Source organism: Stenella coeruleoalba, assembly GCF_951394435.1.
Source record: "Stenella coeruleoalba genome assembly, chromosome: 5".
Lineage (NCBI taxonomy): Eukaryota > Metazoa > Chordata > Mammalia > Artiodactyla > Delphinidae > Stenella > Stenella coeruleoalba.
In genome coordinates, this window is record NC_137150.1 from 23922938 (window position 1) to 23935057 (window position 12120).

Below are 12120 nucleotides of genomic sequence, written 5' to 3' on the forward strand. Positions count from 1 at the left end.
AACTAAATAACTTCTGGTGTGTATTCAGATTAATTTCTTGGCAAAAATTCATAGAAAATCATTTAATAAGCTACAGAATATAAAAAATTTAATACTTTAAAAATAAATTGTCAAATTGGCTTTTATAAAGACTTTAATTTTATTTTCATCAATAGTATATGAGGCTTCTAGTTTCCAAGTAATCTCCCCAAGCCTGGGTAATATATATGCATGCATATATTTTTTTTATCTTACCCAATCTAATGGGTTCTGTAGGGGAATATGGGGCAAGTCATTTTAATTCTGAGGCTCAGATTCCTAACTTGTAAAATTAACTAATGGGTATAGAATTCAGAAATATAGTCATAGGTCATAAAGTTGATACTGATTCCAGAGCCTATCCATGCCCCATATTGGAAGTGTAGCTCAAATGGGAAAGAACTGTGGTGAAGTCAGGTTAACACCAGGTGGGGCTGAAGGGATGACTCTCGGAGAGCATTTCCCTGGTAATGTTGTGACTGTCCAGAAAGTCTCAGTGTTCATCAGACCTGCAAATTCTAATTCAGAGGGTGATGCGGATAACATATATAATTAAAATCTATGATTATATTTATTGCCATCTGCCTTGCTGTAAACGACATGCTCCATAAGGACAGGGATCTTTGTCTTGTTCACTGATGTATTCTAAACACCTAGCACAGAGCCTGACAATAGTAGGGGTTCAGTAATAAATATCTATTGAATAAACAAGGCTGAATGACTCTACTCTTAACCTGTCCAGAGGCTGCATACCCTGGTAACCAGCAGAATGCCCTCCCCAAGATAAGTGTAGGCGAGCTGCCATGATTGAGGCCTCTTCCCAGAAACAATTGCTGTGTCGCATGACACAGGCTTTCTCAGATACGTTAACACTTGCAGCCTAGTTAAGCTTCAGCCTCCCCTGCTAGAATCCACACACTTCACAGCAATATTGGGTCTCTGCTCGAACCCATGTGGTTGTCTTAATAGTTCAGCTCATGGGTAGTAGTATCTCCAAGTTCTTGGGGATACTCCGTTGCTGCACCTTTGTCCTATATAGAACAACCACCTTATGGACTAGTTAAGAGTATACTGTATGAGATAACATATAATGTACAATATGGAACTGTTCATGTAGGCAATATGATGTAGGAATTAAAAGCCCGGGATCTGGAGTCAAATTTCTCAGTTCAAGTCTGGGTTCCACAATTTAATAGCTGTGTCACCTCGAGCAAGTTACTTGATCACACAGTGTTCAGTTTTCTCATCTGTAAAATGCAAATAGTACCTACCTTGTAGGATCAATGTGTGGATGAAATGAGTTAAAACATGTGAAGAAATAGATATAAAAAGTGAATATTACCTATTTTGATAATTACTATTAGCAGTCATAATCTCATTGAGAATTTACTATGTGTCAAAACCCAAATGTATATTACCTCAGATAATCCTTAAAACAGCTCTGTAGACTAACCATAATTCTTTTCCCTACCTCAGAAGGTTTTAGTAATGCCCTAAAATCACATAACTAGTAAGTGGTAGAAACTGGATTTAAATGCAGGTGTGTCTGAAATATTCTCTCATAGAGAAATTTTTCATAAGAGAATTTGAAATATCCACATTCTCATTGTCATTAAAATTTCGAATATCTGATTTCTAGTCTTTTTAGTCATGCTCACAACCCTAGAACATTTTTCAAGAAACTAATTTAAATACGTGTGAATATCTAAGCAGCAGTCTATTGGTCTGAGAGTCAGTGGTTTCTAAGGACTCTTACAGTCACTTTCAGTGATTCTACCGTGGTCCAGTTCACCAATTTTTGTGTTTCCTCCACTAGGATTTAGAAAAATCAGTTCATTAAATACAATTTAAAACCTATAGGGTGGCAAATGATGACCAAAACAGATAATTTGCATTCCATGGGTTTGGTAAACATAATCTCATGAAAAGAACGGCTTTCTTTGCAAGATCAAAATGTAACCATTTCAAGATTCACTTTCAACTATGTGTTGAAGTTACAGGCGCTCTAAGCCTAACAGTGATTCTCTACCTGGTGTGGAAGTGTCCTGACACCACCAGTAGTAGAGACTCATCTATTGTAAAGTAACTGGTTGACTGAGTGCCCTGTGAGTGGCCAGTATCCTTCTCATCACAGTGACAGACTTGAAACTTGAACCCTTTTCAGACACCCTAGCAGACAAAACAGTAAAACTGAAAAGCAATCCATTTACAGATGTCAACCCAGCCACTATATTTGTGGGTATGATTTGCTATGCCATATTTCACAGGTAATTTTTTATATCCTTGAGATTTGTTTTCACTGAAGTACACTATAAAATGTTCTTTTACCTTTTGCCAGGTGAATAAACTGTGATATTTGGTACAGTGTACTGAGAACTAGCATGGCTACAAATAGGCAGAATAGTGGTAATTTGTGCCTCATGCTTATTCAGGAAGCCCATTAGAATGTCAGCTATGTTGATGTTTGAAGATCATATTTTTCTCTTCAACAGGTTAATTATGTATGGCTTTGTGAAGGCCATGGTATATGCTGACCAGCTGAAAAATGGAGACTTTCATTTCACTGACTGTTTGTTTTTTGGTTCACTGATGTCTGCTACAGATCCAGGTAATTGCCCAAATGATATGTTGCCTTCTTTCTAAGAGTCAAACATTTAAATTGAAGTTTTCTCTAATGACCATCACCCGAGTCTACATAATAATATTCCTTATTCCTTTTCACTTGCAGTTGACATATCTGTTAGTGATTACAAAAAAAAAAGAAAAGAAACAGGTGAATATTCTAACACCTCTCAAAAAATAGTTCTGAAATCAATTTCAGTAATGGGAAAGACTCTTTAAAATTCATTACTGTTTATTTCTGTAGAATATGTAGCCATTTTGAGCTGTGGTCCTTAATTTCTCTCTATTTAACTTTCTTCTTTCAAAAATGCTCTATTGGGGCTTCCCTGGTGGTGCAGTGGTTGAGAGTCCGCCTGCCAATGCAGGAGACACGGGTTTGTGCCCAGGTCCGGGAAGATCCCACATGCCACAGAGCGGCTGGGTCCGTAAGCCATGGCCACTGAGCCTGTGCGTCCGGAGCCTGGTGCTCCGCAATGGGAGAGGCCACAACAGTGAGAGGCCCACGTACTGCAAAAAAAAAAAAAAGCTCAATTGAATTAAATGGTAAAAAATAATTTTTAAAATTGTTTACTATGTAACGTTTTAAACATATTAAACATATGGAGAATAATAAAAAGAATTGTCATATACCCTTAAAATTAGCAAATTATGATGATTATCAAATATGGCCAATGTTTTTATGTATACCCTTCTATACTCCTTCTCACTATGACTGAATTATGTTAAAGCAAATCCTAGACAGCATATCATTTTATTTGTAAATGTTTTGAAAAATGACCATTGTCATAATGAAACCTAAAAATATTAATAATCTTTTTTAATATTATCAGAGAGCTAGCCTCTGTTCAAATAGCCCCAATTGTCTTTTTGTCATTATCATTATTAGTTTGTGTAGTAGTTTGTACAAATTAGGACCCAAATAAGGGCTACACATTACAATTGGTGGATATGACTATTGAGTTTCTTTTAATCTATATGTTCCCCTTCCATCTTCTATTTTTCTTGTCACTTATTTGTTGGAAAAAAAGGCAAATTGTCTCATGGTTGAATTAAATATGGTTGCTTAAAATGTTCCTCTAGCTTCTGTATTTCTTGTAAACTGATGGTTAAATCTAGAGGTTCAATCAGATCAGCGTTCATCTTTTTTGGCAAGATTACTTGCTTGGGGCTTCCCTGGTGGCGCAGTGGTTGAGAGTCCGCCTGCCGATGCAGGGGACGAGGGTTCGTGCCCCGGTCCGGGAAGATCCCACATGCCGCGGAGCGGCTGGGCCCGTGAGCCATGGCCGCTGAGCCTGCGCGTCCGGAGCCTGTGCTCCGCAACGGGAGAGGCCACAACAGTGAGAGGCCCATGTACCGCAAAAAAAAAAAAAAAAAAAAAAAAAAAAAAAAGAGAGAGATTACTTGCTTGCTATGAATCTCTATAGCATCACATCAGGAAGCACATACTGTTTAGTGACTCACCTGTCAGCCTGATCCATCACACTACTGAATTGCTACTCCGGCAAAGACCACCAGAACACACCTGTAGTTGAACAAGATGTGTTTATTACATGTTGTAATGAAGAGAATGCTCACCAGAGGAACCATGGGACATCTCAGAGAGTGTTAGAAAGGACTTGTTATAGGACTTGGGCTTATGCTTGGTGATTTTAGGGAAGGCTTAAAGGAATTGGGGCTGGGGCTCTGGATTAGATGCTGTCAGAAAGCATGAGTGATTGGGCATTTTAGTAAGTCTTATCCGGCAGGAGGAAAGACTGAATAGAGCCTAAGGCTACAATTTGTAAAGAAGCCGTGCCACTTATAATAGCCAAGATAGGGATGTTGTGGTTTGGAGAGTGTTCATTTTTTGTGTTTAGATGTGATTACACAGTAGGCTTGTTTTTGTCCTGATCCATCATGGTCACAGAGTAAACCTGTCTGATGTTTTCTGTGAAATTGTTTACATTCAACAAGAGAACAACAAAACCCAGCTGATAGTACCAGGCCAGCTCCCGGATACTAGGGGCTGCTCTTCTCTTTCTTAGAATGGCCCTCTGACCAGCAGTATTGGCACCATGTGGTAGCTTGTTTTAAATGCAGAATCTCAGGCTCAACTCCAGAACTACTGAATCAGGTTCTAGAATTTAATATCCTCAAGTGGTTTATATGCACAGTAAAGTTTGAGAAGCTCTTAATGTTAGACTTCCGCATTTTAGCTAATGGCTTTAGTACCTGTTGATGGTTATGCTTAGTCTAGAATTTGTTAGGGGTTACAAACTAGTGGTATGCTAATTCTGTCCTGCATTTTGCATGTATTAGCTGGTACTCTCCTGAAAGAAGCAGTTTTCCAGATCAACTTTTTGAGTACCCTGTGATAATTATTTGAATAAAAAATCAGGATAAATTATTTATTCTTTTTGTTTACTTACTAATGTTCTAATTTTCAAAATAATGAGTTGTTTATCATCTCCCACATATGATCAGGGAGGTGGTTTGGGGCTTTTTTAAAGTATCATATCAACACATGGATTTAAACATAGTTGATATGTTCCAATCTACTATTGCAATTATACTTTTTGAACAAAATATTCCATCTTTGACAACTGGGGGCCTCTTCAAGTTTCTCCTATATCCTTTTGCCACAAACCCAATAGTCTCTCATAGATTTCTTGTTTTGGAACAGGACTAGATGTTCCAACCTTATTTTGTATGTTTCCTGTACCCTGACTTAGAACCAGACATTTCTCTAAGAAGACTTGGTTCTTTCTAAGCGGGAAATTTATTTAGAGAACAAAATGTGGACACTGGGTGTTTTCATTACTATTGTATTGGTCATTGTTTCTACATATTTTTATTTGTTTTGAAGGAGAAATAATATCACAAATTCATATTAATATTGTTACTTCCAATTTAGGATTATAGAAATTTTACTTAACTGCCTTGAATTTATTTTGCATTTAAATTTTTCTTCTGCCTACTTTTCTTCTTTCTATTACATTAATATAATTTCTTACTTCCTTTAAATGTATATTTTCAAATTTACAATGCACATATTATTACTAAAAATATGATTATTGAAAACTGCTTAGATTACATTGTGGTTCTTTTTAACCTTTGTGTATATGCCACTAGGATGAACAGTTAAAAATTACTCTGTTTTAAGAGCTCTTGAAATAATCCTCTGTGTGGGTAAGCCACAAGTCAACTATACAATAATGTTCATTTGTTTCATTTTGCTTTTAATTGTTGTTTTAAACTTAGATTAAATATCTACAGAATTCCAAAATGAAAACCATAGGACAAAAGAAGAGAAATCTAACTTCTAGACCTGTCCTCTCTATCCTAATTTTTCAACCATTTTGGTTGGTTTTTAGTTTACGCTTCTATTTTTATTTTTTTAACATCTTTATTAGAGTAAAATTGCTTTACAATGTTGTGTTAGTTTCTGCTGTATAACAAAGTTAATCAGCTATACGTATACATATATCCCCATACCCCTTCCCTCTTGCGTCTGACTCCCACCCTCCCTATCCCACCCCTCTAGGTGGTCACAAAGCACCAAGCTGACCACCCTGTGCTATGCGGCTGCTTCCCACTAGCTATCTATTTTACATTTGGTAGTGTATATATGTCCATGCCACTCTCTCACCTCACCCCAGCTTATCCTTCCTCTCCCCATGTCCTCAAGTCCATTCTCTACGTCTGCATCTTTATTCCTGTTCTGCCCCTAGGTTCATCAGAACCATTTTTTTTTTTTTAGATTCCATATATATGTGTTAGCATACGGTATTTGTTTTTCTCTTTCTGATTTACTTCACTCTGTATGACAGACTCTAGGTCCATCCACCTCACTACAAATAACTCAATTTCGCTTCTTTGTATGGCTGAGTAATATTCTATTGTATATATGTGCCACATCTTCTTTATCCATTCACCTGTCGATAGACACTTAGGTTGCTTCAACATCCTGGCTATTGTAAATAGTGCTGCCGTGAACATTGTGGTACATGTCTCTTTTTGAATTATGGTTTTCTCAGGGTATATGCCTAGCAGTGGGATTGCTGGGTCATATGGTAGTTCTATTTTTAATTTTTTTTTTTTTTTTTTTTTGAGGGGGTTCGCGGGCCTCTCACTGTTGTGGCCTCTCCCCTTGCGGAGCACAGGCTCTGGACGCGCAGGCTCAGCAGCCATGGCTCACGGGCCCAGCCGCTCCACGGCATGTGGGATCTTCCTAGACCAGGGCACGAACCCGTGTCCCCTGCATCGGCAGGCGGACTCTCAACCACTGCGCCACCAGGGAAGCCCTATTTTTAATTTTTTAAGGAACCTCCATACTCTTCTCCATAGTAGCTGTATCAATTGACATTCCCACCAATAGTGCAAAAGGGTTCCCTTTTCTCCACACCCTCTCCAGTATTTATTGTTTGTAGAGTTTTTGATGATGGCCATTCTGACTGGTGTGAGGTGATACCTCGTTGTAGTTTTGATTTTCATTTCTCTAATGATTGGTGATGTTGAGCATCTTTTCATGTGTTTATTGGAAACCTGTATATCTTCTTTGGAGAAAAATCTATTTAGGTCTTCTGCCCATTTTAGATTGGGTTGTTTGTTTTTTTGTTATTGAGCTGCATGAGCTGCTTGTATATTTTGGAGATTAATCCTTTGTCAGTTGCTTTGTTTGCAAATATTTTCTCCCATTCTGAGGGTTGTCTTTTTGTCTTGTTTATGGTTTCCTTTGCTGTGCAAAAGCTTTGAAGTTTCATTAGGTCCCATTGGTTTATTTTTGTTTTTATTTCCATTTCTCTAGGAGGTGGGTCAAAAAGGATCCTGCTGTGATTTATGTCGTAGAGTGTTCTGCCTATGTTTTCCTCTAAGAGTTTGATAGTGTCTGGCCTTACATTTGGTATGCTTCTATTTTTAACTCTAAGCAAACAAACATGAACACGCTCGACTATATACTACAGCACACATGGTTCATCACCTTGCTCTTCTTTAATTAACAGTATTTTGAAGAGTAATCCATAGCAACATATTAAGAGTTTTCTCATTTTCTTTTATAGCTGCAGAGTATTCCATAGTTTATTCAACCAGTTGCCTGTTAATGGACATTTGGGTTTTTTGTCTTTTGCAATTATGAATGATGTTACAGTTAATAACTTTAAAATTAATAGCTTTCCACATTTTGCTCCTGTTTCTTTGGGATAGATTTGTAGAAACGGGTTAAAAGGTATTTGTAATTTCCTAGATGCCAATTTCCTCCCCATAAAGTTTGTACCATTTCGCCTTCACACCAGCAATGTATGACAGTTTCTGTTCTGTACAGCCTTGCCAATGCAGAATTCTGTTACAGTTTTGGGTTTTTGCCCATACAATAAGTGAGGATTTGTATCTCTCTGTGGCTTGACTTAATATTTCTCTTAATATGAGTAATATATGTTTAGGGAACATATGCATCTTTTTTTCTGAAAAGCAGATGTTTATAAGATGCCCTTTTCCAGTAGGGTTGTTGATCTTTTATTTTTCATGCTTCTGAAGTCCTTAATATACTAGGGATATTAACCCTTTGTCTGTAATATAAGTTACAAATATATTTTGCACATTTTCGTCTGTCTTATTTTGCTTATGGGATGGGGGAGGAAAAAGCAGTTTTTAATGTATGATGTTGACCTGCTCTCTGGAAGAGGATGAAATGAAAGTATGTCTCAGATTTAGAACCCGTGGTGTCGATTAGAAGATCAGAGTCCCAGAGTGGTGTACAGGGAGAGACTGTTCCATCTCCAGGCCTAGAGAAGACCTGGCCGCTAAATCATTGCTGGAACATTTCATGCTACCATCCCCCAAACCCAGGGAAATGCAGAAGTCCCTTGACATCCATGGAAATGGGGCCTCAAGTAAATTATTTTCAATCCATCAGTGATTTCTAGTTAGTTCAGGTTGTTCTCTTCTGCTATATATGGATACTTTGCTTTTCATGGTCAGGTCCCATTTTAGGTCACCTGTGCACAAATCTGCATTTTGAAAAGCACTGCATCCATTGTTTCTTGGTCCCCATGCTAATGGCCAAGTTGTTGCATTTTATGGAGTGATTCAGCCAGCTCCAAGTGTGTGGTGTTCAAGCTTTGCTCCTTCTGTGACTAGTGATATTCCTGAGGTTATGTTTACATGACACAGGAAAACTGACTGAAATAGAAAAAAAATAATCTAGCTCAGTAAGATGGTTATTTATCTACACTGTATCAAACAACTGAGCTGACTGAATTTTTTGAAATGCAGAATTGACTCACAGCCATAACGGGAATCCTGGGAACCAAGTCCACTTTCCAAGTCTGGCACAGACCAGCTGTACAACTTTGGGCACCACTTAGCCTCTCTAGATTTTATGGGTTACTGAAAGTGGAAGATATGTGATCTCATCTTTTCCAACCCCTTCATTTTACAGATGAAGAAACTGACTTTTCATCTGTAAAATGAAAAGTTTCGACTAGAGGCCTTTCCAGCTCTAACATTTGGTGCTTATTTCTGTGAGACTGTTTTTTGTTTTTTTGTTTTTAATTTTATTTTTAAACAAGTTTTTGTTTCAAAGTAGTTAAAAGTGAACCCAAAGCCCTCCACCCAGACATTTGGGGGTTCTTACGCCAACTCAGCAAATGTTAGAGAAGGTCTCACATAGCAGAGACCCACACGTGAACAGGAATACTTAAGCACCCTTTTCTTCTGGGATCTAATTGTTATATTAAAACACACTGAACCTACTCTCTGCTAAATTGGTGCTATTTAAGATCTTCAACAACCTTTAAACACCTAGTTAATCTTACCCTACAATTATTCATTTATTGCCTAAGTTATTGTGACTCACTAATTTATGAAAGAGAACCTGTGCTCTCCAGGTCTGATTTTTCATGGCCTTCTTTAAATTAATTCTCTCCCATTTAGCCTTAGCTAAATCTCAGCGACGTATTATTAACTATTCATATTTTTCTTTTACAGTTACATATTTAGACTTAAATCTAATTCTTCCTGCCCGTTTCAGACTCTCTTCAGCCAGTTTTCAGTTTACCTCCAGTTAGGGTGATTTAGATATTATTTGATTGATTTAGTTTCCTCCTTTCCTCACTGATGAAGATCTTGCTGCTGATGTAAACGTCATCAGCATCCCTTAACAGAAAGAGTGGATAACTAAAGGCAGAGCCCCCAAAGAGACCATGTATGATAAACTGCAGGGTATGGGAAGAGAGAAGTACTTGCAGGGCTTGATCGATAAACACACATCTTCAGGTGTGTTTAGACAAGGAAAAATAGGAGAATGGGGGAGGGGAGAGAAACAATCAACAAAATGGTAATAGAGTAAGAGACCCAACGACTGGAAATAGCTGCTATAGTTAATATCCCTCTTTTTACAAATGGCCAAAGCCCATTAGGAGTCTCTCCGACTTCATACTATCCTCCTGTCTCTTTCATCACTGACTTGGGTCCCAGTTTGGTATATTTAGATTATCCAAGATAACGATTTTTATTATTAAGACTGAAATATCCCTTTATATGGAGTGAGTGACATAGAGAGGTCCTTAAGGTATGTAAAGATACTTGGGAATCCCACTATACCCATGTGCTATTCCTTAAACACACCAGTCTTTTTTTTATTATTATTATTCAAGTATAGTCAATTTACAATATTAGTTTCAGGTGTACACCATCGTGATTCAATATTTTAATATACTCCATTTAAAGTTATTACAAAATAATAGTTATAGTTCCCTGTGCTGTACAATATATCCTTGTTTCTTATTTATTTTATACATACTAGTTTGTATCTCTTAATACCATACCTCTATCTTGCCCCTCCCCCTTTTCTCCCTACTGGTAAACACTAGCTTGTTCTCTATATCTGAGTCTGTTTCTGTTTTTTTATATACGTTCATCTGTTTTATTTTATAGAGTCCACATATAAGTGATAACATGGTGTATTTGTCTTTCTCTGTCTGACATTTCACTAAGCATGATACCCTCTAGGTCCATCCACATTGTTGCAAATGGCAGAATTTTATTCTTTTTTTATGGCCAAGCAATATTCCATTGTGTATATATACCACAGCTTTATCCATTTGTATGTTGATGGACACTTAGGTTGCTTCCATATCTTGGCTATTGTAAATAATGCTGCTATGAACATCGGCGTACATGTATCTTTCGGAATTAGCGTTTTCATTTTCTTTGGATATGTACTCAGCAGTGGGATTGCTGGATCATGTGATCGTTCTATTTTTAGTTTTGGGGGGATCCTCCGTACTGTTTTCCATAGTGGCTGCAACAATTTACAATCCCACCGGCAGTGTACTAGAGTTCGCTTTTCACCACATCCTTGCCAACATTTGTTATTTGTAGAATTTTTGATGATAGTCATTTTGACAGGTGTGAGGTGATATCTTATTGTGGTTTTGACTTGCACTTCTCTGGTGATTAGCAACATTGAGCATTTTTTCATGTGCCTATTGGCCACCTGTACATCTTCTTTGAAAAAATGTCTATTCAGGTCTTCTGCCCATTTTTTAATTGGTTGATTGTTTTTAGATGCTCAGTTGTATGAATTGTTTATACATTTTGGATATTAACCCCTTATTAGCCATATCATTTGCAAATATTTTCTCCCATTCAGTAGGTTGTCTGTTCATTTTGTCAATGTTTACCTTTGCTGTACAAAAGCTTTTAAGTTTAATTAGGTCCCATTTTTTTATTTTTGCTTTTATTTGTTTTGCCTTAGAAGACAGATACAAAAAAATATTGCTAAGAATTATGTCAAAGAGTGTTCTGCCTATATTCTTTTCTAGAAGTTTCCTGCTTTCCAGTCTTATATGTAGTTCTTTAATTCATTTTGAGTTTATTTTTGTATATGGTGTGAGGAAATGTTTAATCTCATTGCTTTACATGCAGCTGTTCAGTTTTCCCAGAACCACTTACTGAAGAGACTGTCTTTTCTCCACTGTATACTCTTGCCTCCTTTGTCATAGATTGATTGACCATAAGTGTATGGGTTTATTTCTGGAATCTCTATTCTGTTCCATTGATCTATGTTTCTGTTTTTGTGCCAGTACCATGCTGTTTTGATTACTGTCGTTTTGTATAGTCTGAAAGCTGGAGTGTGATACCTCCAGCTTTGCTCTTTTTTCTCAAGATTGCTTTGGCAATTCTGGGTCTTTGTGGTTCCATATAAACTTTAGGATTATTTGTTCTAGTTCTGTGAAAAATGTCATGGGTATTTTAATAGGGATTGCATTACATCTGTAGATTGCTTTAAGTAGTATGGATATTTTAACAATATTAATTCTTCTAATCCTCTAAGAACATGAGATATCTTTCCATTTACTTGTGTCATTTTCAGATTCCTTCATCAGTGTTTTAAAGTTTTCAGAGTATGGGTTTTTCACCTCCTTGGTTTAATTTATTCCTAGGTATTTTATTCTTTTTGATGTGATTTTAAACAGGAGTGTTTTCTTGCTTTCTCTT

At 37.1% G+C, this 12120-nt stretch overlaps 1 protein-coding gene across 1 annotated transcript in view; it reads left to right on the top strand.

Annotated features, from left to right (window-relative positions):
* Positions 1 to 12120, top strand: part of SLC9A9 (solute carrier family 9 member A9) — a 540287-nt gene that overhangs the window by 152307 nt on the left and 375860 nt on the right. The window contains exon 5 of the mRNA XM_079923147.1: positions 2511 to 2626. Coding sequence (XP_079779273.1) covers positions 2511 to 2626 — 116 coding nt within the window. The remainder of the gene's footprint in view (positions 1 to 2510; positions 2627 to 12120) is intronic.